General features: G+C 49.4%; 1 protein-coding gene across 2 annotated transcripts in view; it reads left to right on the top strand.

Moving 5' to 3' along the window:
* Nucleotides 1-26132, top strand: part of SPTBN2 (spectrin beta, non-erythrocytic 2) — an 80175-nt gene extending 54043 nt beyond the window's left edge. For both annotated transcript variants that reach the window (XM_035099449.2, XM_035099448.2), the window contains 21 exons: nt 831-1587; nt 1680-1882; nt 2506-2596; nt 4335-4481; nt 4950-5213; nt 5417-5641; nt 6580-6669; nt 7630-7902; nt 8902-9032; nt 9559-9763; nt 10813-11187; nt 12004-12248; nt 12768-12906; nt 14643-14727; nt 15175-15371; nt 16558-16706; nt 17638-17713; nt 19389-19624; nt 20500-20673; nt 22013-22055; nt 23778-26132. In XM_035099449.2, coding sequence (XP_034955340.2) covers nt 831-1587; nt 1680-1882; nt 2506-2596; nt 4335-4481; nt 4950-5213; nt 5417-5641; nt 6580-6669; nt 7630-7902; nt 8902-9032; nt 9559-9763; nt 10813-11187; nt 12004-12248; nt 12768-12906; nt 14643-14727; nt 15175-15371; nt 16558-16706; nt 17638-17713; nt 19389-19624; nt 20500-20673; nt 22013-22055; nt 23778-24011 — 4339 coding nt within the window. In that variant the 3' untranslated portion in view covers nt 24012-26132. The remainder of the gene's footprint in view (nt 1-830; nt 1588-1679; nt 1883-2505; nt 2597-4334; nt 4482-4949; nt 5214-5416; nt 5642-6579; nt 6670-7629; nt 7903-8901; nt 9033-9558; nt 9764-10812; nt 11188-12003; nt 12249-12767; nt 12907-14642; nt 14728-15174; nt 15372-16557; nt 16707-17637; nt 17714-19388; nt 19625-20499; nt 20674-22012; nt 22056-23777) is intronic.
* Nucleotides 26133-27116: the final 984 nt, after the last annotated feature.

Below are 27116 nucleotides of genomic sequence, written 5' to 3' on the forward strand. Positions count from 1 at the left end.
CCTGTGCCCTGTCATCTCACATTGTCGTGGAGGGTCCCTGACCAACCCCCCTCCCAAAAGGCTTTTTGGTGTTGAAGTGGCTCCAGGGTGCAAGAGGGAACGAGAAGCTTTCCTTCCATTGACTTCTGTAAGCTAACTTAGGGTCCAAGTCAGTAGCTATCCATTTCCTGCCTTTTTATGACATCATATTTAGCTACCTAAGGCAACTGCTGTCTCACTTTGACTGAGGCTGGGGGTGAGGACTAGATCTGTGGGCCAGATCCTTACCTCCCCTGTGAGCCAACTTCTGCCCACCTGACAGGAGAGGAGTCTGGATCATACCTGCCAAGTTCCGGCCTGAGAAATAAGGGACTGGACCGGAAGTAGCAGACAAGAAGTAGCGCTGCCGCCATTTTGGAACTGGGCGGATCATGCTCAGAAGCAACTTTTGATGCGGCTCTGCCCTGTTCCAAAATGGCTGCCACACCAGAAGTCGCGCTGCAGCCATTTTGGAACTGGGCAAAGCAGCATCAAAAGTCGCTTCTGAGCATGCTCCGCCCAGTTCCAAAATGGCCGTCACGCCAGAATAAACCGGGAAAAAACAGAAAAAACCCTGTTTTTTCGGCTGCGGACAGCTGGAAAAACAGGGGTTTCCCGGGGAATACGGGAGACTTGGCAGCTATGGTCTAGATTCCTCCCATGAGCCAGAGGTTCCCCACCACTGGGCCCTGGACCTGAGTGGGAAATGAAGACGAAATGTTATCTTTCAATATACGAGTTTCACATTAAAAATGGAGGTGGCGGCCACGGCAGCATTGAACTGGATCTCCCCTCCTTCCCCCTTTTCTCAGGTGGCAGCAGTTCCAAGCCTTGGCCAGCCGCAAGAAGGATGCATTGACCTCGGCACTCAGCATCCAGAATTACTACTTGGAGTGCAATGAGACCAAGGCTTGGATGCGGGAGAAAACCAAAGTGATCGAGTCCACCCAAGGCTTGGGCAACGACCTGGCAGGGGTCATGGCCCTGCAGCGCAAGCTGGCGGGCATGGAGCGGGACCTGGAGGCCATCCAGGGCAAAGTGCGGGACTTGCGGGAGGAGGCCACCCGCCTGGCGGACCAGCACCCGGAGCAGGCTCCTGCCATTTTGGACCGCTTGTCCGAAGTCGACGGGACCTGGGATGAGCTACGGGGGACCATGCGCCGACGCGAGGAGTCCTTGGGAGAAGCCAGCAAGCTTCAGGGCTTCTTGCGGGACTTGGACGACTTCCAGGCGTGGCTTTTGCGCACCCAGACGGCCATCGCTTCGGAAGACGTGCCAGCCACCCTGCCGGAGGCAGAGCGCTTGCTGAACCAGCATGAGACCATCCGGAACGAGGTGGAGCACTACAGGGGCGACTACCGGCGCTTGCGGGCCATGGGGGAGGAGGTGACGCAAGGCCACACCGATGCCCAGCACATGTTCCTGCAGCAGCGCCTTCAAGCCCTCGACACTGGCTGGAATGAGCTGGACCAGATGTGGGAGAACCGGCACCAGCTGCTCTCCCAAGCCTACAGCTTCCAAATCTTCCTGAGGGACACCAAGCAGGTGGAAGGGGTGCTCAGCAACCAGGTAAGGCACAGCCTCTCCTTGTCCAAGGTGTTCTCTGATGATGCTTTCTTGGGATGACCAACACACACACACTCCTTTTCTTTTTTGGACAGGAATATGTGCTGACTCACACAAGCATGCCCAGCTCCCTCCAAGCCGCTGAGGCTGCCATTAAAAAACATGAGGATTTCATGACCACCATGGAGGCCAACGGGGAGAAGATCAAGGGGCTGGTGGACTCTGGCCGGAAGCTTATCATGGAGAATGGGCTCCACTCTGACAAGATCCAGGAGAAGGTCAATTCCATTGACAGCAGGTGAGGGGGATCACTCTTGCAGAAACACTGGTGGCGGTAATCTGGTTTGGAAAAGGGAGCACAATCTAGCAACTTGGAGCAGGTAGTGGGGCAGAAGGTCGACGAGGGAGATCTTTGGGTTGTTTGCAGTAGATATAGGGGAGAGTTTCCGATTCCTGACAGACAGACTGCAGTCCTATCCATAAGCTAAGGCTGTAAAATGGGACTTGGAAGAGTGCTGGCACCGCTTTCTGTTCCTCAGAGTTGCAAGTAAAACAGCATGTGAGACCTGCAGCAAAATATTGCAGCCTTCAGGTTTCCAGCTTGCCAGCCACCCCATTTTCCAGGATTCCTCCTTCCTTTTGCTCATCACCCTTTCCGTCCCTGTCCCCCTGTTGATCATTTACTTTCTGCTCAATTTTTAAAAATACTGTAATCCTCTGTTTTATTCTGCATTGTTCTATTTTGTTATAGCTGTTGTTTTGTGGGCCTTTCTAGAAACACCAATGTTGAAGGGTGGGCTGTATAAATCCGTAAAATAATTGTGGCACTCTCCTTGCTTCCTCTCCCAGGGAAACGGCTGTGGGCAGTATTGCCAAGCAGCTTTTGGTTACTTTATGCCTTGTCTTCCCGCTCTCTTCCAGGCATAGGAAAAACCAGCAGGCAGCTCAGGACCTTCTGGCTCGCCTCCGTGACAATCGGGAACTGCAGCATTTTCTACAAGACTGTCAAGAGGTAAGCAGGGTCGCCTAGGAGAATTGGGGGGGGGAGAGGATCCCCAGAGACAGTTCCGTGGGCAGAATTGATGGTATGGTGCACATGCACCGACCCATCAGTGAAGAGCAATTCTCGGGGAATCGTGATAGGGTTGGGCTCCTGTATAGCAGCGGTCAGGAACCTCCAGCCCACAGACCTAATTAGGCCTAGCCAGGGCCCAGTTTGACCTGCAAGCTGTCCCCCCCCCCCAAAAAACCCATGCCCATCTGCCCCATACCCAGCATCCTATGTGATTACAGGTGTGTGGGGGTCAGGTAAGGACATTGCTCTAAAGCAGTGTCTGCCAAACAAGTCTCCAGCTGTTTTGGACTACAATTCCTATTATCCCTGGCAATGGGACTTGCTAGGTAGGGATGATGGGAGTTGTAGTCCAAAAACAGCTGGAAACCCAAGTTTTGGAAACCCTGCTTGAAAAGAACAATCAAGAGTTTTGAGCGAGCTCCCAGTTATCCCTTTGCAAGCCAGGCTCACTGACCTGGCAGCAAGCTTCACTGGAATGGGCTGCACTAGAGAGTTCCCCATCGGGTTCACTTTCAGCTGTAAAAGCACCTTAAGAGGCATTGATTTCAAGTGATCCCAGGAGTTGCTGCAGCACTTTTGAAGTTGCCTTCCGATATCATTATCTTGTCATGTGATTGACAGGTCGGCTCCCCTGCCCACTTGTTAGAGCTGGCCCAGCTGGGGTTGATTAGATAAGCCCTCTGCTTAGATCATGTTCCTCATTGCCCCTGCTGCATAGAATTCATGGGGACCAAAGGCTATCAAGGTGGGCAGCATGTTGAGGAGGTGGGGGCGGGGACCCTGGCCCTGAAGTTAAGACCACACAGCCCTCAGTCAGAAGCTTCACGCTCACTCACAGAAGCCCCTTCTAAGCCATTTGTTTCACTTGCATTCAGCAGTGAAATAATAATAATAATAATAATAATAATAATAATAACAACAACAACAATAATTTATTATTTATACCCCACCCATCTGGATGGGTTTCCCCAGCCTCTCTGGGCGGCTTCCAACAGAAAAATGAAATAAAATTATTAAACATTAAAAGCCTCACTAAACAGGGCTGCCTTCAGATGTCTTCTAAAAATCCGGTAGCTGTTTTTCGCTTTGACATCTGATGGGAGGGCGTTCCACAGGGCGGGCGCCACCACCGAGAAGGCCCTCTGCCTGGTTCCCTGCAACTTGATACAAGTTACATTTATTTATGCGTTGATTCATAAACACATTATATGCCAGCCATGGCAGTTTAAAATGGTATCATCGTGCTTCAAATGTCTGGTGCGTGACCTCATAGTGAGCTTGGGGTCAGCATGGGTCCCCCAGCCAGAGAGTTATATTCCCCCACTGCCATTTTTAAAAGGCAGAGCTCAGAATAGCTGTATCCTTTCTCTGGGATCAGAGGCAGCAAGTCCCTGAATGCCAGTTGCTGGGGAACATGAGTGGGAGGGGGCTAATGGTCTTCATTTCCTTCTTGTTGACTATCCCAGGGACACCTAGTGGGCCGGTGGTGGGAAACAGGATGCCATGCTAGGCAAGTCTTCAATTGCATCATCTTATGGCTGGCTCTCCTGCCCACCTACACTGAGAACTGAGATCCATTTAGGGGAAAGTTCTTTAGCATTAGGTGTTCTTAGGGTTGCCAGTTCTCCTTCGGGGACCCTCACCCGATGATGCTCTCCTCCCGCCTTTCCTCCAGCTCACCTTGTGGATCAATGAGAAGATGCTGTCAGCTCAGGACATGTCGTATGATGAAGCCCGGAACCTCCACACCAAGTGGCAGAAGCACCAGGCCTTCATGGCCGAGCTGGCTTCCAACAAGGGCTGGCTGGAGAAGATCCAGAAGGTGGGTCTCTTCTTACAAAGCCCTGAGCTGGTGCTGAAACCTCCTTGCAGTGACATTATCAGCCCTGGAAGCCCACTAATTAATAACAGATGTGGCTGTGTAGAAATGCATGTTTTGCACATGCTCAGGGGAGCCCTTTGTTTTCACGCCCCGGCTTCTTTATTGGAGAGGTGCTGGGGCCTTGAGCCTGCCTTAAAGCTTGGAAGCAATCTCTATTATTCCTGTGGGTGGCTGTGGTTTCTTTGATGGAGCACTCCCTTCTTCACGTAAGCAGGCTGAATCATAGCAGATGATGATGATGATGGGGGACCTGTAACAAAACGTCGCAGGGTGGAGTGTTCCTGCTGCTCAGGGGTCCAGTTAATCTGCTGTGACCTGTTCCAGGATACCCCATTCCACCTCCACTCACACTTTTCCATTCCGCCCCCTGCAACATTTCCGTCAGCATCTGTGTCCTCCTTTCGGCAGGAGGGAGAGCAGCTGGTGGCCGAGAAGCCAGAGCTGGAGCCCGTGGTGAGGGCCAAGCTGGACAGCCTGCAGAAGCTCTGGGAGGAGCTGGAATCCAGCACCCAGAGCAAAGCTCAGTGCCTCTTCGACGCCAACCGAGCCGAGCTCTTCACTCAGAGCTGTTCCGCCATGGAGGCCTGGCTGAGCGGCCTTCAGGCCCAGCTGCACTCTGATGACTACGGAAAGGACTTAACCAGCGTCAACATTTTGCTCAAGAAACAGCAGGTGAGTGTGTGCTGTGTGGCAGGAGTGAAGGGCTTGGCTGTGGCTGCACCAAATGCCTCTTCGGAGGAAAGGGCCAAAATCTGCAGAAGCAGAAGCAGAGGGAGGCTGCTGGGATGAAGCGGTAATGAGGTCGCGGGCATTTGCAGAGCTGCAACACCCCACGATCCTTCTGTATTCCCAACACCTCCATTCTCCACTCCCAGATGCTGGAAAACCAGATGGACGTGCGGGAGAAGGAGGTGGAGGGCCTCAAAGCCCAAGCACTGGCCCTCAGCCCAGAGGACTCCAACACCGTGGAGGTGGACGGCAAACTGCAGGCAGTGGAAGACAGGTTTGCAGAGCTGCGGGCACCACTCAGGGAGCGCTGCGAGAAGCTGCTGGCCTCCAAGGAGGAGCACCAGTTCAACCGCGACCTGGAGGATGAAATTGTGAGTCAGGGGAGGGATCAGAGGAGAGGGAGAGCTGCTGTGCAGGGAGCCAGGGTTTCAGGGAAACGAGAACTACCGAGTAGGGAGAAGCAACCTGTTTCAGGCAGCGCTATCAGATAGATGACTGCACCTGAATGGCACAGCCAGACTTTTTAAAGAGTTGGACCTAGTGGGAGAGGGGGCCCATTTGGGCTCCATTGCAGGCACCAGAATGTCTTAGGATGCCAGAGACTTTATGCTGCTTTTATGTAATTTTTTAAAAATGTATATTTTCGTGATATCTGAATAGTTTCTTGCTCTTTGGCAACCAGGCCTAATGCATAAACACACTCACGCTACAGACAGTGACCATTTTATGCACGTTCGATTGGTCCACGATGGCTGGCACATGTGCCGTTTTCTGTCCTGGAAAGGGATGGGGCAGGTTTAAGCTCATGATGACCTGGAATGCAACCCCAGTGCCAATGGAGAGTTGCCTGTAATATGCATTTCAGAGAGCAAAATTAAGCATCAACATAAGTACATGCAGAAAACATTGCCATATTTTATTTAATTTCTTTGAAAAACCCTGTTTATAAGCATTCCCTCACAAATGCAGGGTGGCGAATTTATTTGCACCTATGCGATCTTCATGTGCAGTCAATAGTTTTCACTTCTCCACAGCCTTTGAATTGCTTGGCAAATTTTGTGGTTCTATATGTATATTTTATGTTATTGTGTCCTTTATCTTCATATATTGTATACCACCCTGGAATATATTTTTTTATTTAACTGATGGGATATTGTGTATGTGATTTATTATTATTATTTTTAAAAAATAACAACTCCCGCCCCCAACCCCCTCAAATGAACAGTAAGATGACTATTGCCCCGCTGAGTTTTTCTGCTATGGAGCCCCTTGGCCTTTCTTAACCCTTTTCTCTCCTTGTGTCCTGCAGTTGTGGGTGAAGGAGCGGATGCCCATGGCAGTCTCCACTGACCATGGTAAAGATCTGCCCACTGTCCAACTACTGATCAAGAAAAATCAGGTAAGGCTTAGTTGGTTGTGGTGGGTTCTCTGTAGAGGCTCCCCCTTTGTGGAATTCTCTCCCCAGGGCCTGGCGCCTTCACTGTATATTTTTAGGCACCGGGCAGAAATGTTCCTCTTCCACCAGGCCTTTGGCTGATGAATATTCTATCGCCGTTAAATGTGCCTGTGGGAAGTGGGGGTTATTGTTTTGCTGTTTTGTTTAACTCATTTCCTTGTTTTTAATCTTGTGTTTTATTCTGTGGAACCCCCCCCCCCCCGAGATATTATGACAAAGCGTTGTATGTAAATCTAATAAAATAAATAAGTAAGTAAAATAAGAAAGGGAGACAAACATCTCTTTCCTCTTTCTCTGCACATCACCATACTGAATCTTACATGCCTTTGTCATGTCACACACACCCTTGCTCAAAATAATGCCAAGATGAGCGCTGCTGGATCGGGCCGAAAACCCATCTAGCCCAGCTTCCTGTTCTCACAGTGGTTAACCAAAATAAAAAAATTCCTTCAGTAGCACCTTAAAGACCAACTAAGTTTATATTTTGGTATGAGCTTTCGTGTGCATGCACACTTCTTCAGATACTGGTTAACCAGATACCCATCATGAGAAGCTTGCAAGCCCAACAACTGGCAGTCAGGGCACACTGCATCCAGCGGTCGAGGGAGAACATAGCCATCGAGGCCAGTGGCCCCTGATAGCCTTCTCTGCTCCAGGAATTTGACTAATCCTTTCCTAAAGCTATCCGAGTCGGTAGCCATCACTACCTCTTTGGGGGAGCGAATTCTAGAGTTTTAACCGTGCACTCTTCTTCTTCTTCTTCTTCTTCTTCTTCTTCTTCTTCTTCTTCTTCTTCTTCTTCTTCTTCTTCTTCTTCTTCTTCTTCTTCTTCTTCTTCTTCTTCTTCTTCTTCTTCTTCTTCTTCTTCTTCTTCTTCTTCTTCCCTCTTCCTGACACTCTCAGACCCTGCAGAAGGAGATCCAGGGCCACCAGCCACGAATCAATGACATCCTGGGGAGATGGCAGGGGCTGGCATGCAGCGGCCTGGAAGCGGAGCTGCAGGGGCGCGTGGAGGCTTTGCAGGAGATGTGGCAGGAGCTGCAGAGCCAAGTGGAGCAGCGGCACGGGCGCCTGGAGCAAGCACAGATGGCCCAACAGTTCTACTTCGATGTTGCGGAGGCCGAGGCCTGGATGGGCGAACAAGAGCTGCACATGATATTGGAGGAGAAGGCCAAGGTCTGTGTTGTTGTTTTTTTGCCTGTCTTAATTCAAAAACCCATTCTGTCCTATTTCTGCATTTAAAAAAAAAACCCAAACAAAACATGCAAAAATATTCATTTAAAGGAGCATTTCTTAATGTATTTTAACTAAGAAACTTTTTTCAAGAACATTTGAAGCCAAATACTGCGTTGCAGAATTCTGATACACATATTAGCTGGGAAAAGTGCAGATCATGCTGGTTCATATTGGAATTCGCAAAGTACTTCATTTCTCTAGCATTCTTACCTGGGCCTTGCATTTCAGAAGAGCAGTGCCCTTCTCGCTAATCCTAGATGTGTGATTACAGGTAGGTAGCCGTGTTGGCCTGGGTCGAAGTAAAATAAAAAAATTCCTTCAGTAGCACCTTAAAGACCAACTAAGTTTTTATTTTGGTATGAGCTTTCGTGTGCATGCACACTTCTTCAGATACACTGAAATAGGAGTCCCCAGGCGCTTATGTGGAGAAGGGGTGGGGAGGCTAGATGTGTGAGAATTCATTTGGTAGCATTCAAAAATGCACTCTGCAAATAATCAAATCTCTTCTTTATTGCGCCACACATTCCAAGGTTACATGCTGAAAACTGGAGTGAGCGGGAGAGGGGAAGCCTGGGAGCTGTGCTTAACTCCTCTTTCCCACTAGAGACAAATTCACTCTGGGGTTGTCCTTTATGATTAGTAAGAATAGTTCTAGGACTTGGGACTTGCCAGAAGTCACATTTCTCTCTGATTGAAAGTTCTGCCCCCTTTCAACTCCAGGGATACAGAGGCTAGTTGCAATTATTCAGCAGTGGGGAGAAAGGCACTTTGCACAGTCCCAAATGAACCCTTCTTTCACATAAACATTCCTGATGTGGAATCAATCAATCCTGGTTCAAATTTTAATGTCGCCTACCCCATCCTCTTTACCCCTGCTTCTGTTTCTGAAGGGGTGGGGGGAAGCAAACAAACAGGAACACCCTTTTTTCTTTTCACCAGGATGAACTGATTGCTCAGGCCATGGTGAAAAAACATCTGGTGATGGAACAGGCTCTAGAAGACTATGCCCAGACCATCCACCAGCTCTCCATCCAGAGCCGCGATATGGTAAACAATGGGCATCCTGAGAGGTAAGGAAGCCCACCATTCCCCTACCAAGACAGTTGGGGAGCCTCTCCCCACACGCCCCATCAAGTTCCCTGCTGTGGCTCAAGTCTTGGATGTCATTATACCCCTCATTCTCCTGGAGATCTCAGGGCATGCACCTGTTGTGTGAATCAGTTTAACAGCTTATTACACCACTCTTTTGTCGGGAGGGAGAAGCCAACCAGGGATCCTGGGATTCCATGCAAAGTGATGACAGCTGGTGGGCCAGCCAGCACTTGCCAGGGCTTTTGAGCCCTGATCTCCTTGACCCCAGTCCTGTTGGGATGTCATTTATCTTAGAGGTCTCAGGGCATGCACCTGTTGTGTGAACCAGTTTACCAGCTTATTGCATCACTCTTTTGTAGGGGTGGAAGCCAACCAGGGAGCCTGGGTTTCCATGCAAAATGACGACAGCTGGTGGGCCAGCCAGCACTGCCCATGGCTTTGGAGACCTGAATTCCTTGGCATCCGTGGATGATGTCTGTCCCTCTTGCTTTTCCTTTCCTGCAGTGAACGGATCAATCTCCGGCAGGGCCAAGTGGACAAGCTCTATGCCAGCCTGAAGGACTTGGCTGAGGAGCGCCGGGCCAAGCTGCAGGAACAGCTCCGCCTCTGCCAGCTGAAGAGGGAAGTGGACGATCTCGAGCAGTGGATCTCAGAGCGGGAGGTGGTGGCTGCTTCTCATGAGCTTGGACAGGACTACGAACATGTCACGGTGGGTCTCCCCCTCCCAAGGGATCCCTAACATACCCAGAGGCAGGAATCACCCCTCCAGATCTTTATACCTCCTTCACTGAGGTGGCTGGAGGGTGGACAGGGCATCCAAGTGATCCTAGTTCTGCACCGGGAAACCTCCTATCAATGGTGCATTATTTGCCCTTTTGCATGCACAGCAGGTTCTCTTCCACTGAGCTACATCCCTTCCCAGTAAGATTCCAGTCATCATGGTTCTGAATAAAGGGCTGATTTAAATAGGAACGTAGGGAACTGCCTGCTGTAGAGTCAGATTATTTGTCCAACTATCCACTGTTGTGTCTTCTGATAGCAACTCTCCAAGGTCGCAGTCTCTCTGATCCCCTACTTCTTGAGATCCTAGAACTGAACCAGGGACCTTCTTTGTGCAAAGCGAGTGCTCTACCTCTGCCTTCTTTGACCCTTTGCCCTACACACCCTTGTTTGTTTCCCACCATTGTGCCAGGAGCTGGAGTCAGGAGCAGGTCAGCAATAAAACACCCTGTGTCAGAGAATTCAACTCTTTATTCAACTCTTTCTATTTAGTAGGTCTTGCCCTAGTGAGGCAATTGCCTTCCTACTGCTTTCTAAGGCTGCTCCTCCCCTGGGTCCTTCCCCGGCAATCTGGGGCTCCCTTGTCTTTTCTCTCTTTGCTCCACCCTCTTCATTCCTCTCTATGTTCTGGGAGACCAGGTGGGTTGCAGCAAGAGGAGGAGACTCCCTGGCAGCCTGCGTCATCTCTGCCTCTTGGCCCCCCTCCTCTCCAGCCTCCACTTCTGCCTCTGATTCTGGACTGCTCTTGGCCACAGACTCTTCCTGCTCACCAAACCCAGCTACCTCTTCAGCTTCTGACACCTGCTCCTCCCAGTCTCCCACTTTCCCTTCTGACCACTCATCATTGTCTGACCACCAATCCTTTGGCTCTGAGGCTTCTTCCCCTGGGGTTCCCCAGCTGATGCCTCCCACTGCTCCTCTGCATGAAGCCACTCCATGACAATTGGGACCTTTGCAGTGCTCTCTTCTTCCCTACAGATGCTGCGGGACAAGTTCCGGGAATTCTCACGTGACACCAGCACTATCGGTCAGGAGCGGGTGGACGCCGTCAACCGGCTGGCGGACGAGATGATCTCTGCCGGTCACTCTGAAAATGCTACCATCGCCGAGTGGAAGGACAGCCTGAATGAGGCCTGGGCAGACCTCCTAGAACTCATCGACACCCGGAGCCAGATGCTGGCAGCGTCCTATGAGCTGCACCGTTTCTACCACGATGCCCGTGAGACCCTCAGCCAGGTCCAGAACAAGCAGAAGCAGCTGCCCGATGAAGTGGGCCGGGACCTCAACACAGCGGAGGCCATGCAGCGGATGCACAGCGCATACGAGCACGACATCCAGGCGCTCAGTACCCAGGTGCACTTTGGGGACTGGGAAAGGGAATAAAATCAGTGCAAGGTCCAGACTCTGCCTACCGAGGGGGCAGTAGCCAAGTGGAGGAGCATCAGGAGAAGAGTGGAGCAGTCTCCAATGAGCTTTTACTTGTAAACCACTATTTTACAGCAGGTGGTGCTGTGGGTTAAACCACAGAGCCTAGGTAGGGCTTGCCGATCAGAAGGTCGGCGGTTCGAATCCCCGTGACGGGGTGAGCTCCCATTGCTCGATCCCAGCTCCTGCCAACCCAGCAGTCCGAAAGCACGTTGAAGTGCAAGTAGATAAATAGGTACCGCTCCGGCGGGAAGGTAAACGGTGTTTCCGTGTGCTGCTCTGGTTCGCCAGAAGCGGTTTTGTCATGCTGGCCACATGACCTGGAAGCTATACGCCGGCACCCTCGGCCAATTACGCGAGATGAGCACCGCAACCCCAGAGTCGGTCACGACTGGACCTAATGGTCAGGGGTCCCTTCACCTTTAAACCACTATTTCTTTAAATTATTTAACAAAAAAAATCACACATCACTCGAATATATATATATTTTTTGAACAACAACAACAAAATTGTTTCTTGAGTAATTGCCGATGAGGAATTACACATTTTAGCCAAAAATCTGGAGATCAATTTGAACTAAGCATCACTTTAAGCTTGTTTCTACAAGAAAAGTTTCTCCCAACTCCAGTGGTCAAAATGCAAACATCATTTGCCCTGCCTTGATCAAGGGCCTCGGTGGGAGCACCTGGGACACTCTTGATGGTGAGGGACCCTGTCTCACCTGTGGCTTGTTTGGCTTGGCAGGTGAAGCAGGTGCAGGACGATGCGGCGCGGCTGCAGAAGGCTTATGCCGGCGAGAAGGCAGACGACATCCGGAGGCATGAGCAGTCTGTTAGTGAGGCCTGGTCTGACCTGCTCAGCAGCAGCAGTGGCCGCCGGCACCTCCTCCTTGACACTGTTGACAAGTTCCGCTTCTTCCGCATGGTGCGTGACCTCCTGCTGTGGATGGATGATGTCAACCTCCAGATAGATGCCCAGGAGAAGCCCAGGTAAGGGTCAGTAGGAGCAGGTCTCCGTAGGTGGCAGGTCTAGTCCCTAACTCACCCAGGCCATATTCACATCATACATTTAAAACACTATGGTGCCACTTTGAGCAGTCATGGCTTCCCCCCAAAGAATTCTGGGAACTGTAGTCCATTAAGGGTGCTGAGAGGTATTAGGAGAACCCCATTCCCCTCTGAGAGGTCCCAGAGATCCCTGTGAAGACAGATTCTTTGCTAAACCACTCTGGGAATTGTAGCTCTGTGAGGGGAATAGGGGCCTCCTAGCAACTCTCAGCACTCTGAACAGCTCCCAGAATTCTTTGGGGGGTACTGTTAAGTGTTTAAAGTAGTATGAATGTGGCCATCCTTGGATGTGTCCTTGTGGAATGATGTGCTGGGACCAGACTGGGCCTTTGAGTGTCTCGTCCTGCCTGCGCTCCAGCTCCCTACTTCTCGCCCTGCTCTGCTTAAACGTGATTTCTAGGGGAAAGTCTAGTAGCTGGCCTTTCCTACATTCCCCAACAGGGACGTCTCGGCAGCAGACTTAGTCATTAAGAACCACCAAGGGATCAAGGCTGAAGTTGAGGCCCGGACAGACAGCTTCAACGCCTGCATCGCCATTGGCAACGAGTTGTTGGCCAAAGGACACTATGCCTCTGACAAGGTGAGAAGGCCTCCCCTGAACTGATGCAGCTATTGCTTGTTTTTACAGGAAACGTGTACTGATTTTGGAATTATGCACTTTTTAAAGCTCAGGTATGGTTGTGGGTTTTTTTTTCAGTTTAAGATAGGCAAGGTAAGTCCTTCTTGCCTTTAAATAAAACAAAAAGAGCCTCATGAAGAGAGAGCAAGAGACCAGGGCTCAGTTTTGGCATTCCCTGAGCCTTGCATCACAGATGGATGATAAGGTTTCCCCTCCTGAGCATAGCTGCCAAGTTTTCCCTTTTCTCACGAGGAAGCCTATTCAGCATAAGGGAATTTCCCTTTAAAAAAGGGATAACTTGGCAGCTATGCTCCTGAGATGTTGTGCAGCCACATAATCATTAAAGATCGGGGATGTTTGTCCTCTATTGGCAGCTGCCTAGGTCAAGCTATTTGTCCATCTAGCCCGCCACTGTCTACCTCAGGCATAGGCAAACTCAGCCCTCCAGATGTTTTGGGACTACAACTCCCATCATCCCTGACCACTGGTCCTGTTAGCTAGGGATGATGGGAGTTGTAGTCCCAAAACATCTGGAGGGCCGAGTTTGCCTATGCCTGGTCTACCTGGAGATGTTAGAAATTAACAAACCTGGGCTGTTTTGCATGCAAAACAGGTGCTCCGCCAATAAGCTGTAACCCTTCCCCTAGAAATAAAGTAAGATACCAGTCCTCATAAAGGTAAAGGGACCCCTGACCATTAGGTCCAGTCGTGACCGACTCTGGGGTTGCGCGCTCATCTCGCATTATTGGCCGAGGGAGCCGGCGTATAGCTTCCAGGTCATGTGGCCAGCATGACAAAGCCGCTTCTGGCAAACCAGAGCAGCACATGGAAACGCCGTTTACCTTCCCGCTGTAGCGGTTCCTATTTATCTACTTGCATTTTGACATGCTTTCGAACTGCTAGGGTGGCAGGAGCTGGGACCAAGCAATGGGAGCTCACCCCGTCGCAGGGATTCGAACCGCCAACCTTCTGATCAGCAAGCCCTAGGCTCAGTGGTTTAACCACAGCGCCACCTGGGTCCCACCAGTCCTCATAGTGCTCAATAAATGGCTTATTTAAATAGGAACATGGGGAAACTGTCTTGGTCTACCTCAGACACCCCCAAACTGCGGCCCTCCAGATGTTTTATCCTACAACTCCCAGTTGGTCAGGGATAATGGGAATTGTAGTCCAAAACATCTGGAGGGCCGAAGTTTGGGGATGCCTGGTCTGCCTGGTTCAGTACTGAGCACACTGACTGACAGTGGCTTTCCAGGGTGTCTTCCCCAATACTACCTGGAGATGCCAGGGATTGAACCTGAGGCCTTCTACATGCAAAGCAGATGCTCTGCCACTGAGACATAGCCCTTCCAACATTTAAGTACTCTTTTTATACGTCCACAGTGAGGTAATGTGAGCATAAGGAGTTAAAAAGAGCTCCACAGCTGGATCAGACCAAAGGGGGCCTGTCTAGTCTAGCATTCCGTTTCCCACAGTAGCCGTACAGAGACAAATTCATGGAGCAGCAGGCTAATCCCCTTTTAAAGCCATCAAAGCTGGTGGCCGTCGTCACATCTTGAGGTAGAGAGTTCCACAGGTAAACCTATGTACAGCGTGAAGGAGACTGCCCCAATGCTCAGATTAATTGGGACGACTCTGGATGACTATTTCCCCCCAGCTAAGCTCCCTCCGCATCTCTCTGCTTTCGTTTTGCTCAGATTGCAGAGAAGTTGACCCAGCTGCAGGACCGACGCAAGGAGATCAATGACAAATGGCGGGAGAAAATGGACTGGTTACAAATTGGTAAGTGGGTGAGGGTGTGCGGGCCTGGGGACTTGGGGAGTGGGGCTTCAGAGGGCTGGAGTTTTGGGGCAGGTTGGGGATGGCATGTGTGGATGCAGCGCACATTATGCCCACAACAACATTTTCAGGGTAGGTTTTTCTGAGAGGTGGTGACTTTAAACCAAGGGCACAGCAGAACTTCATAGCTAAGCTCAGGCCTCCGTGGTCCCAAGAGCGAAGTTCTGCTTCAGGCACCATTGCCATTCTAAGAGAACGAGGGAGATGTCCATGGTCAGTTCTGGCACCTCTTTTTCTAGAAAAATAGCACTGCTCACGAGGGAACGTGGCCCTCAGGTCGAAGAAGGTTCACCATCCCTGAACTAACAGCAAGAACTTGAGACTCAGGATTTGGGGTCCTCACCACTGACTACTCTCTCTTTCTCCCTTCATCCCTCCCTCTGCCCACAGTCATGGAGGTGCTGATGTTTGGGCGGGATGCTAGCATGGCGGAGGCCTGGCTCTCCAGCCAAGAGCCGATTGTGCGTTCTGCAGAGCTGGGTGGCAACGTGGACGAAGTGGAGAACCTCATCAAGCGCCACGAGGGCTTCCAGAAATCAGTTGCTGCCTGGGAGGAGCGCTTCCTGGCACTGGAGAAGCTCACAACGGTCAGTGGGTGAGATCAGGGAAGGCGGGGGGGGGGTCAGGTGAATCCTTGGGAGGCTTGTGGGAAGTGCCCGAGTCAGCTGTTAGCCACTGACCCTTGGCGCCAGTCTTCACATTACACCAGCCTGGTTCTCAGAGGTACGTTTCCTCAGCATGAAGATTCTGCTTCCAGCAAACAGCTCTTCCTAGGCCAATCCTCCGTGAATTTGTCTGGTCCGAAAGGCCCATTTCACAGTGAGGGCAATAAGGCGAAGGCAATTGGTTTCTAAATTCCTCAGCTCCAGACCCAGGGGTCAAATTCAACCCTCCAGGCCTCTGTTTCTGGCTCTCACAACTTTTCCCAGGCCACATCCCCTCTCCAGCCCTACTGCACGCCCTGAATGTTTCTGCCTGGCTGGAACATGTCCTTGAACACCTCTTATAGAAACTAGACTATTGTACAGAGGTAACATTTACATTCATTGCTCCACCCAACCTTTGCCTCTGGCCCTGCTGACCCCGGGCATACAGCCCTCAAAAAGTTGCCATAAGAGAGGGTTCCTCACCCCTGATGTGTGGACCTGTAGTACCGTAGGGTCAGTTGCTATGGACAGACATCATGATCCAAAGACAACCTCTGCTTTGGCCTGCTTCCTTTTCAAAGAAAGTACCTCTAGGCAGGACTTGTGCCAGGCCTCCCCTTACGCAGAGAGATGTGGTTGCCTCAAGCAGCTAACTTCGTGAATTAAAAGTGCACCACCATGGCAGGCAGGACTTTTTTTTTCAGCCAGAACTCTGAGCTGGCATCCTAGTCCCCCTTCCAACGTGGCTGAAGTTGAAGCACACCAGGCAGAGCACACATTAGAAAACATATCCACACCCCCTTATTTAGACTGCCATGCCTTCTAACTTTGGCTCTTATCGCCTCCCACATACTCATGTAGCGCTATGCCTTTACCCTGGCCTGCGATACTAGAGATATTTTTCAGGCGCACCCTATCCTTCTGATTGTAATTTGTTTTAAAGGAGTTTAATGTTGCCTTTCTATGTTGTAACCCTTCCTGGGACCTTAATGATGAAAGGTGGTCAAGAAATACGAGTACATAAATAAAATGGTCTCCTTACCTAAACTGAAAAGGAAAAAATGGACCCAACATTAGCTTCTTTTGGACAACCTTGTTCCATCAGTTTTTTCTCCTTTTCCTCCAGCTGGAAGAGAATGAACGTCGCCGACGTGAGCAGGAGGAAGCGAGGAAAAAGAGGCCCCTGACTCCGCCTCTGCCAGAACCCACAGCCACAATGCAACAGAACCAGCATCTGGAAATGCCACATGCTCCCGGTGCCGGCCATGACGCCCGGTGAGAGTTGTTTCAGGGGAAGAAGAAGGACATTTGGAGTGGCAGAGCAGGCAGAGTGCTGTGACTGATTCAGTACAGAAGAAAAGTAGAATGCAAAATTAAATCCACTCCACAACTGTTGTTCTAACACAGGCTTCCTCCAGATGTTTTTGGCCCATGATCCCTAGCTAGCAGGACCAGTGATCAGGGATGATGGGAATTGTAGTCTCAAAACTTCTGGAGGGCCGAGGTTGAGGAAGCCTAACACCTAATATTATTTTTAAGAATTAGGAGAAAAGTGTGTTTGTATATGTATTTATCGTGAAAATTACATTTGCAGGAACTGGGGATAGCGGAGAGAAGAAAAGGCTGTTAAAGGAAATATTCCACCTGAATATTTAATGGAAAGATAAACTGGGTGGGTGGGGAAAGTTTTGTTTTATTTTATTTAAACCAGCTTCCATTGAGAACTTTCTGGCAGTAAGAGCTATTTGACAGTGGAACAGACTACCTTGGAACGTGACCTCCTCCCTTGGAAGATTTTAAGCAGAGGTTGGATAGCCATCTTCCTGAGAATTGTTCAGCTGTGATTCCTGTGTCATTAGGGGGTTGGATTTGATGACCCTTGGGGTCCCTTCCAATTCCCCTGCAATTCTGTGATGAGAGATTTAAGTCAGTGTACAAAGCTTTGAATAAAATTGCACACAGTATGAAAGGACGATAACACCATTATAGAGCAGGAATCAGAAATGAAACATTGTCAAACTATTGTACCTTCTCTGTAGAGGCACACACTCCCTCTGAGCCCCCCAAAAGACGAGCATTTGCAAAATGCTGGCAGCAAGCCATAGCGTTGTAGCAGCAAAATGCAGCATGGGAGATAAAGAGATATACTGTGACCTGGTGTGCTTGAACTTCAGCACAGACTCACACACCTTTCTGTCTTCCCCAGGAGCCCTGGAGAGCGAGGCTTGTCGCTGGAGTTACCATCTCTGAATGGGATTGACCCCGATTCCGAGTCTCCACAGGTGAGGCATGGATACTAAGGAGTGATGACTGGGGACAGGACTGGGACACAGAGGTGATTGGTTGGCTAGTAAGGCTTGAGGTGGAATCCTAGAACCATAGGGTGGCAAGGGATGAATAGTCAACCCTGAGTTAAAAAAAGAAAATTCCACTCAGTTTTCCCAAGAGAAAAAAATGGCATTTGGTTCTGAACCATTCATCAGCTGTTCTGTAGTTTTGGAAGCCCCCAGTGGCTCAGAAGAAGGAGAAAGAGAATACAGGATCTCTTAGTAGTGTGGCGCTTTGGTTAGAATGTCAGACTAGGACTCGAGAGACACCAGGGCAAAGTCAGGAAGTTTAATGGGTGAATTGGGCATAACCTACTTCATATGGTTGTTCTGAAGATAAAACTGGGGAAGGTGGAGAGAAGTATTGGTGGGATATAAATGGAATAAACAAATACCAATAAATTATCCAAGTCCCAAGCTGCTTCTTAAGACCTACCCTCCCCACCAAACACCTGTGCCAATGCAGGTGTGTTTCCTTTCAAAATCCAGCTTTCGGAAAGGTCTCTGGCTTCATTCTTTCCCAGCTATAACCAAACTTAAATGGCTTCATGTCTTGGTTTGTTCAGCAGAGCAGCACAGGAGAGCCGTGGTGGTGGGATGTTGCGAACTGTGGCTCTTGATGCCATTTCTATGCTGGATGTGCAGGAAGTAGTTTCACCTCCTGGACATCTGCTATAGAAGTACAATAGGCTGGCAGAAGAGGGATGCATGGATAGAATTTGCTGTCTTCACTGGTGTGGAATTCCTGGTCCCCTTCTGCTGATCAGGGAGGTAGTCCAGTACAAGACTAATTTTCTTAATTTTTCATGTTTTTTCCAAATTACTTTTTGTTAATATACAGTATAAGCATTGTAAATAATAATGATGATTTATTCTATTCACATCCCACCTTTCTCCCATTGAGGAATTTGTGCAGTGTTTGCATTTCCCCCTTGCCACTTGCTGCTCTTCCTCAGTTGTTTTCTCCCACTGACAGCATTTATAGTGTAAGCTCCTTGGGACTGAGACTTGTTATTTATATATCTAAGCTTACATTACTCTGCAAAGTACCAAATAAAGCTATAACACAGGCATCCCCAAACTTCGGCCCTCCAGATGTTTTTGGACTACAATTCCCACCATCCCCGACCACTGGTCCTGTTAGTTAGGGATCATGGGAGTTGTAGGCCAAAACATCTGGAGGGCCGCTGTTTGGGGACGCCTGCTATAACAGCTCTGCAGAAATAGATGAGGAGAAAAGACATCCTTACTTACTTCCACTCCTCTCTTCCTGTGAGCCACAGCTGAAGCCCTGTATAGCTTTGTAGGCCAATGGGCATGTTCAGAAAATGAAATCTTGGCATTGTTTACTAACTAAGGTTAGTGGCTAACTCGCTAGGATCTGGAAGCCAGCTTAAAACTCTGGCTTCATATTCTTACTTGACCATCGTTTCCTAGTTCAAATGCAACAGGAACCTATGGTCAACTGTGGCTTTCTAGTTTCTTTGCTTGACTGAAGGAAGAAGTGAAGCAGCTGCACAAAGCTTGTTCGTATTTTGGTGGAAAAGTGGACAGTAGCAAGGATACAACAACTAAAAAGGGTGTGTGTGTTTTTACAAGCCCATAACTCAGCACCTCCTGTCTCATGCAGATTTCAGAGACATCTGGTACGGTAAACGGGTCACGAATGGATTCCTTGTCCAAGGGGAAGGAGCCCAGCCCAACCCCATCACCTCATCTCCATTCCAAACCACCTGCCTACAGCGATCCCACTCAGTTGGCCACACTGGCCCCGCGCACGCCAGACCCCTCGGCCTCAGAGCAGATGGAAGGGATGTTGTGTCGGAAGCAGGAAATGGAGTCACACGGCAAAAAGGCAGCCAACAGGTGAGCTCCGCATGTTTGTGTGTGTGAACCTGGGGTGCTGGATAGGTTTGCCATACATCAGGAAAATTCTGTACATGTCCTGGTTTTCAGGTGTAAAAATGGTGTTGGGGAAAAAAATTTCGAATTGGCAAAATGTCAGGGAAATGTATGGCAATGTGATGGGAAAAGCTCAACAATATTTGGGTCTCTCTAAAATAAAGCTCAACAACTTTGTGGGTGTCCGGAATTTTACTTTTTGAAAGTAAACCCTAGTGTTGGAGAATGATTCTACTTGTGGGCATAAGACAAGGCTATTGAAACCTGAGTAAAATCTATCTATCTGCCTATTTCAGTGGCAGAGCACCTGCCTTGCATCCAGCAGGTCCCACGTTCAGTCCCCAACACCTCCATGTTAGACTGGGAAGGACCCTGGAGAGTTGCTGCCAGTCAGTGTAGACAATACAGAGCTTGGATGGACCAGAAGGCAGCTCCTGTGCCCCTATCTAATGATTTCCTATATGAAACAGTACCGTATCATCATTTTGTTTATTCATTTCAACATTAGTCTCTTAAGTCAGTGTACAGTAATGTTAAAAAGATACGGTAAACATAAAGTTACAACCAACCATAAAGTCTGAAAACTTCCTTAAAACACTTGCTGAAGTAAAATAAAAAGACTTGAATTCAAAGAAGTTGCCACAGTGGTTTAAGTCCCTAAAATAAAAACACATACACAGGAATAAAGTTTGCAAATCATTCCGGATTCAAACAGACACAACTTCTGCTGCTTCTAGCCCACTGTGGGGAGGGGGGGGGAGTGCAGCTTTGGGTGGCTGGGGAGTGAAAGGGCTGCTTGAGAAATGCTCACAGATCCCTTCTTACCCCCACCTTGCCAGGTCCTGGCAGAACATCTACTGCATTGTCCGGAAGGGCAGCCTGGGCTTCTACAAGGACAGCAAGAGTGCCAGTCACGGCATCCCTTACCATGGCGAAGTGCCCATCAGCTTGCAAGGGGTGCAGTGCAACGTTGCTCTGGACTACAAGAAGCGCAAGCATGTATTTAAGCTTGGGTAGGTCAGCAAGGTTCTTCCGGCCAAGTGGCATTGACCACACTTCCTGATTTTATGTTCTTGTTTCTGAATGTACCACTGGATACTCTCTGCCCATGCAACTTAACTGCCGTGACTCACAGCTGTGGATGAGAGGATCTGTCCATTTTGCTTCCCTCCCATTTCTCATTTTTTCCAGTCTCAAAATTGCTTCTCCACGTGTCCACAGCGATTCTTATTTAAAATCTTTGTGAAGATCCTTCAGCATTTTTGTGAGCATTTCTTCTGTGCACAGCTTTGACCAAAGCACACATATACGCAAGCAGTTTCTTCTAATATAGTGCATGCTTTGTATGTTATTTTCGCTAAAAAAACTTGCTTTTATGCACCCTTTCCTCTAATACGTGCATTCTTGTGCAAACATTCTTTGGTGGGAGCACTGCATAGCAAATTTTGGATGACTGCAGATTTTGAAGGATGGCTGTGCTTTGGTTTTTGTATTGTTTCAGAAAATGCAAATTTGAATAATTCAACATTAAATTTGAACTGAATGCAATGTCTCTCACAGCCCGGGGGGGGGGGCTGTAAGCTGTGGGCCCGGGAATCTTGTTGTAGCTCTCAGCCCTGGCCATCTTCAGAACTGTAGCGAAAGCCGCTGCAGATCAGTTCACAGAATTTTCAGCACCCACTATAGTGCAAAAGTGCTGTTCTAACGGCACAGTCCCATGCATGCATTCAGAAGGTGTTAATATCAGGTAAGCTTGTCTAACAGGTGGTGAGGGGGCAACAGAAAACAGATCACTTTTAGGCCATTTGGTTTCCCTTCATTGAATAAATGAACATAGAGGAGCATTGCAGGATGGTCCCAACAGTACCGGTATATACAGAAATATACAGGGCTATCTTTATTTTTTAGCCATTCATTCATTTGTATTTTCCAGTGAGAAATTTAGTAACGTGTAAAAAGGTAACAGAGGGGGAAGACGACACCTAAATATTCAAACTCTGCTTTTGACAGCTTATTCAGTTTCTATTGTATTGTCTTATACTGCACCTTGAATTGCAGTGGGCGGGGGTCCTGTTTCCTGTAAAGAAGGCAGGTGGGTGGTGTTTTTGGTGGTTTACTTGTAGTAATATCTTACGATTGTGTACTGGCTTTTTCTCAATAATTATGTTTTTAAAAAAGAAAAGGCAAGTATGTTTAGGACTTTGTGTTTTGCACAAAGTAATGTGACTGTTTTTTAGCCACACTGCTGTGATTCCTAGCTCCTGTTAGCAGAAGGATTGGAGTTTGGATATGATCCACAGACAGGCACCAGGGCGATTCTTACCTTCCTTCTCTCTCTCTCTCCCCTTGCAGGTTAGCGGACGGCAAAGAATTTTTATTCCAGGCCAAGGATGAGGTGAGTAGAGGTCCAATTCTGCAAATTCTGCTTCTAGAGGACAGGCGGCTCCAAGGCTTCTGGCCCTCTTCCCCAACATGAAGCCAAATTGTGGTCCTCATCTCAGCTCCCAACTCTTCCTCCTACAATAGCATCGGGAACAGCCTGATTTGGGAGCTGCTGAATCAGACTGATGGTCCATCTAGCACAGGGTCCCCAAACTAAGTCCCGGGGGCCGGATGCGGCCCAATTGCCTTCTAAATCCGGCCCGCGGACGGTCCTGGAATCAGCATGTTTTTACATGAGTAGAATGTGTCCTTTTATTTAAAATGCATTTCTGGGTTATTTGTGGGGCCTGCCTGGTATTTCTACATGAGTAGAATGTAGTCCTTTTATTTAAAATGCACCTCTGGGTTATTTGTGGGGCATAGGAATTAGTTCATTTTTTTTTTCAAAATATAGTCCGGCCCCCACAAGGTCTGAGGGACAGTGGACCGGCCCCCTGCTGAAAAAGTTTGCTGACCCCTGCCGCACATCAAGTGGCAGTAGCTCTCTGGGGTATCCGATGGGCCTTTTCCCCAGCCAAACCTTGAAATGGTGGGGATTTTAACCTGGGATGTTCCTCAGCACATGGCTATGGGGCCCCTCCTCACTTTCATCTGAATGCCTAGATTTTTTCTGAAAGTCTGTATGGAAAAAATGGGTACATTTAAGGCATGCAGCTTCTCCCCAAGGAATCCTAGGAACTGTAGTTTATAAGGGTGCTGGGAATTGTAGCTCTGTGGGGCATGAACTGCTGTTCCCAGGATTTTTGGGGGGGAGACACGTGCTTTGAATGTGCTTTAAATGTACAGTGCGGATGTGCTACTCAAAAGGTTCCAGTGCTGCTCAAAAGCCACACCCTTTGACTTGGGTGCCCCTCCTCCTCCTGATCTCAGGATTGGGACGGGCTCTAGATCAGGCACCCCCAAACTGCGGCCCTCCAGATGTTTTGGCCTACAACTCCCATGATCCCTAGCTAACAGGACCAGTGGTCAGGGATGATGGGAATTGTAGTCGAAAACATCTGGAGGGCCGAAGTTTGGGGATGCCTGCTCTAGATGTTTCTTGCCCTCACTCTATGCTCTTTTTAACCCATGCCTGGAAATAGGAGGAAAATAGTTTCCTCTGCCTCCAATGCTAGGAGTCAAGTGCCACCGATTTAAGTTGCCAGAAGAGCACTGTCCATGCACAAGAAAGGAGGTCATAGCAGGATTGGGGTGGAGAGGGGGGAGCCTTAAGGTTTTCAGAGGTACAGAAATGGGGGGGGGCAACCCCAGCACAGCCCAATGAGGATCGGGTGTTCTATGGAATGTTGACTGAAAAATCAAGTGACTGGAGGAATGGAAGGGTGTATTTTAGAGCAACACTTAGTTGCAGATCCCACTTGTGTCTGAACCTGCAGCAGCCAATGTTGTGCCATCCAGATGTTTTGGACTACAATTCCCATCAACTCAGGCCATTGGCTGTGCTGGGTGAGGCTGATGGGAATTAGAGTCCATAAAATGAAAGGAGCCGCCCATCTGTACTAGCCCAGCCTCCAATTCCAAAGCCCTTAATATCCACCCTCCCTTATATACCCCTTAGAGGGGGAATGGTGCCTTTTCTCAGGGGCATGCTGGGGGGGGGAAGCACTCCGCACATGCTCAGAAAGACTATCGGCTCATGCTTTGCCCCCTCTCCCACTTCTTCCCCCCATCCCAGGCTGAGATGAGCAGCTGGATGAGAGTCATCAACGCTGCAGCTGCCTCTGCCGCAACGCCACAAGGCCCTGCAGAGGACCAGCCGCCGCTCATCAGCAAAGGAATGACCCGGGCCTTGACCATGCCTCCCGTCTCGCCTAACAGCGCCCAGGAAGGGACCGTCACTCTGCGTAGCAAAGAGTCCAAGGAAAAAGACCGCGAGAAACGCTTTAGCTTTTTCAAGAAGAACAAATAAGGGGCCACACCCGGAGAAGTGGGGCAGGGTGGGGGCTGCAGCTGCCGAATCTGTACAGAACTGATCATCAGAGCGGGCATGGCGGGGGGCTTTGGACTGGGGGGGGAGGGAGGGAGGGGCCGGGGCATGACACAGCTGATGGAGACCACAGTTGTTTTTCTTTTTTTAGTACTGCAGATTGCATGAAGCATCTTCAAACTTTACGAGGAATGCCTCTCCTCCTGACTCCCCGCCCTCCAACAAAAGAAAAAAAAACTAAACAAGCCATGCTGCCTCTATCGAATCACATTTGCAGAAGCCCCTGGCAGAGATGCTGCATTGGAGGGTGGGGGGCAGGCTGCCTTGAGGTGGGAGGGAAGGGGGGGTTGTTGAACTCTGGGTGTGATGGGTGCACATCTGGGTCATCGAGTGATGGGTGCTGCGCAGGTCATGGGGAGAGGGAGGAGGACGGCCCACTACTTCCATTCAATAGGAGCAGCGGGATCCTGACCTTTCTGTCTGGGATTGCAACGGCATGGGCTCTGTGCGAAAGTTTTCCGTTTCCAGGTGCCATCAAAACTTTGTCGGAGGTGAAATGGACTGTTCAGGGTTTTGTCGTTGAGAATATTCTCCTATGATCTCATCCCTAGCCAGGAAATGCTCCCACTGCCTGAGGAGCCCCACCACCCCACCCCCATTTTCCTCCCTGTGATACCTGATATGCTCCATCACATTTTTGCAGCCTCCTGAAATGGGCCCTGTCCTGAAGCCGGACAGCAAGGAACAAGATTGGGTTGGTTTTGAAGAAAAGCCTCTTTTCTCAGTGCACTGCTGGACCCAACCCTTGCTCTCTTGTCTTTCCCCTCCAAATTTATTTTTTTTAGCTAAATCATGTCCCCAGCAGCTGTCTATAAACAGTAGCTAAGCGACCTTCTCAATGGGTAAGGAAGTGAGTTCCCCTTTAATTAAGGACCCCGGTACTCTGCTTTCATCAGGGATGGGTAGAAGTTAGATTGGAATCTTGTTAGTAGATCTCTGGCTGTTTTGTGGTAGATCGGCAAGAGGTTTTGACTCCTAATGACAATAGCAACAACTGCCTCCTGCCTCAAATCAGATTGCTTTGGGAGGGAGTTAGCAGGAGTGGATTTTTGTATGAAAGGATTTGTGATCTTGATACTGGATACTGATCACTACTTCCTGGACTCAGCACATGCTCAGAGGGCACACTTTCATCCTTAATTCTTATTAAGTCCTCAGTACATTTGCTCAGTTGAGTTCCTGTTGTTGCACCTGGCTCCAGGTGGTAGATCTCAGGGTTGTAGTGGGGGGGGGGAAACAAAGTAGATCCCTCAGGCCTACACTCTGCCCAGGCCTGGATTAGGGTTACGCTACCTAAGCAGGGAGAGGGTGTTTAAATGGAGGCATTGTGGGTGAGCGAGGTAGGGGACTAAGCCCCCCCCCACCTACATCTAGTCTTTGAAACTGCCTCCTCCACTGTGATTCTTACACTTTCGCAGGCCTCCAGACTGGGAGCAGACCCGGGATAAACAGGTGGTTACAGGAGAGGGGCAAAAGTCTTGCATGAGACAAGTTTAGCCGCCTTCTGTCTACCAAGGCCAGTTCCAGGTTTTTGGGGAGCGGGGGCTGGCAAAGTACCCCTCTGGACCCAGGCTTATTGGCCAGCTGGTTCTTGAAAACCAGCAGCCACTTTTATTTTCCCACAATACCCTTGGTGCCCCTGGAGCATTGTGGGAAATTTTAAAATGGCAGGCATCTTCCTAGACACCACCAGAGAAGCCAATGGTTTGCGGGGGGCTAAACCATATGTTGGCACCACTTGGGCCAAAGCAGGCATTGCTGCTGGTAGATAGGCCATCTGCAAGAGGCACCCATCACTTCCACTTTAGATCATATCCCCTTCTGTCATTCACTCTCACTTTCTCTCTCTCTCTCTCTCACACACATGCTTTGCTGGCTGGGACTGATGGAAGTGGTAGTGCAGAACACCTGGAGCTCACCAGGATTGGAAAGACTTGTTCTACAGCAGTGGGGCAGAGCTGCATCCCAAGAGACACCTCCTGCCAATCACAATTATCTATGGCTCTGGTAATCCATGCCACTGTTATAAAGATCATTCACACACCCCTGCCTTTTTCTGGCCTTCATTTCCTCATTTTGTATGAGCTCAAACATCTAATCCAGCAAAACTCTCAAGCAGCACCTCTTGTAAGTTCTTGGCATCTGTTATACCAACCTTCTCCAACTGGATGCCCTCCAGATGTTTTGAACTACAACTGCCATCAGCTCCAGGTAACACGTCTATGCTACTTGGGGCTAATGGGAGTCTGGGTCCAAATCACTTAGAGGCTTCGTGCTGGAGGAAGTTACGGTACATGGAAGTATCCTGCCTGTGAACATGGACATTTCTCTCTGCACTACTGTGGCTCATAGCAGCTTCTATACTTCCCAGCCACAGGTCCAGTCTCCACATCCTGTGGCCATGAGTCATTCTGTTCTGTCTTAAAAGGAAGACTTTGGAATCAAAAGGGAGCAAATGCATTGTGTTCTGGGCACTGGTTGTATTTTATTTTATTTTGCAAAGTGTCCCGAAAATAACTCCACTCTGGGCCCTTTTTAAAGAAAAAGCAGCAGGAAAGGTTGTTCCTGAAGGCTATATTGAAGGGAGCCAGTTTACATGACTGGCACATGCGTATTCGGGTGGTGGTGGTTGGGTATTGCAAGAACCGCATTGCTTTGCCCGGTTGTAGGAACTGAGGTTGCTCTGTTGGGTCTACCTGGATTCGATGTCCATCGAAACCTCACCAGCTTGCCTGATCTCTGCAGGCGTGGAATCCCACTGCTGATCTTCACATCCTGCACAGCTGTGTCCTTGCTCCATTCCCGTTTTTTCTAGCTCTGGTTTTTGACCTGTGTGTGCCTTCCTTTTCATAATCATATGCTGCCCTGCCTGCTACACTTCCGCTCCCCACCCCACCCCACCCCCTTACCATGTGAAGATAACACTGCGCCGTCACCCTTGCCACAAAGGATGCAGAGGCTGCCTCAGCGCAGGGCCCACAGCAGGGTGCACAAAACCCAGAGGGCAGCCATCGCCCGCCTCCTGAC

This window comes from Zootoca vivipara, chromosome 17, assembly GCF_963506605.1.
Source record: "Zootoca vivipara chromosome 17, rZooViv1.1, whole genome shotgun sequence".
In the NCBI taxonomy this organism is placed as follows: domain Eukaryota; kingdom Metazoa; phylum Chordata; class Lepidosauria; order Squamata; family Lacertidae; genus Zootoca; species Zootoca vivipara.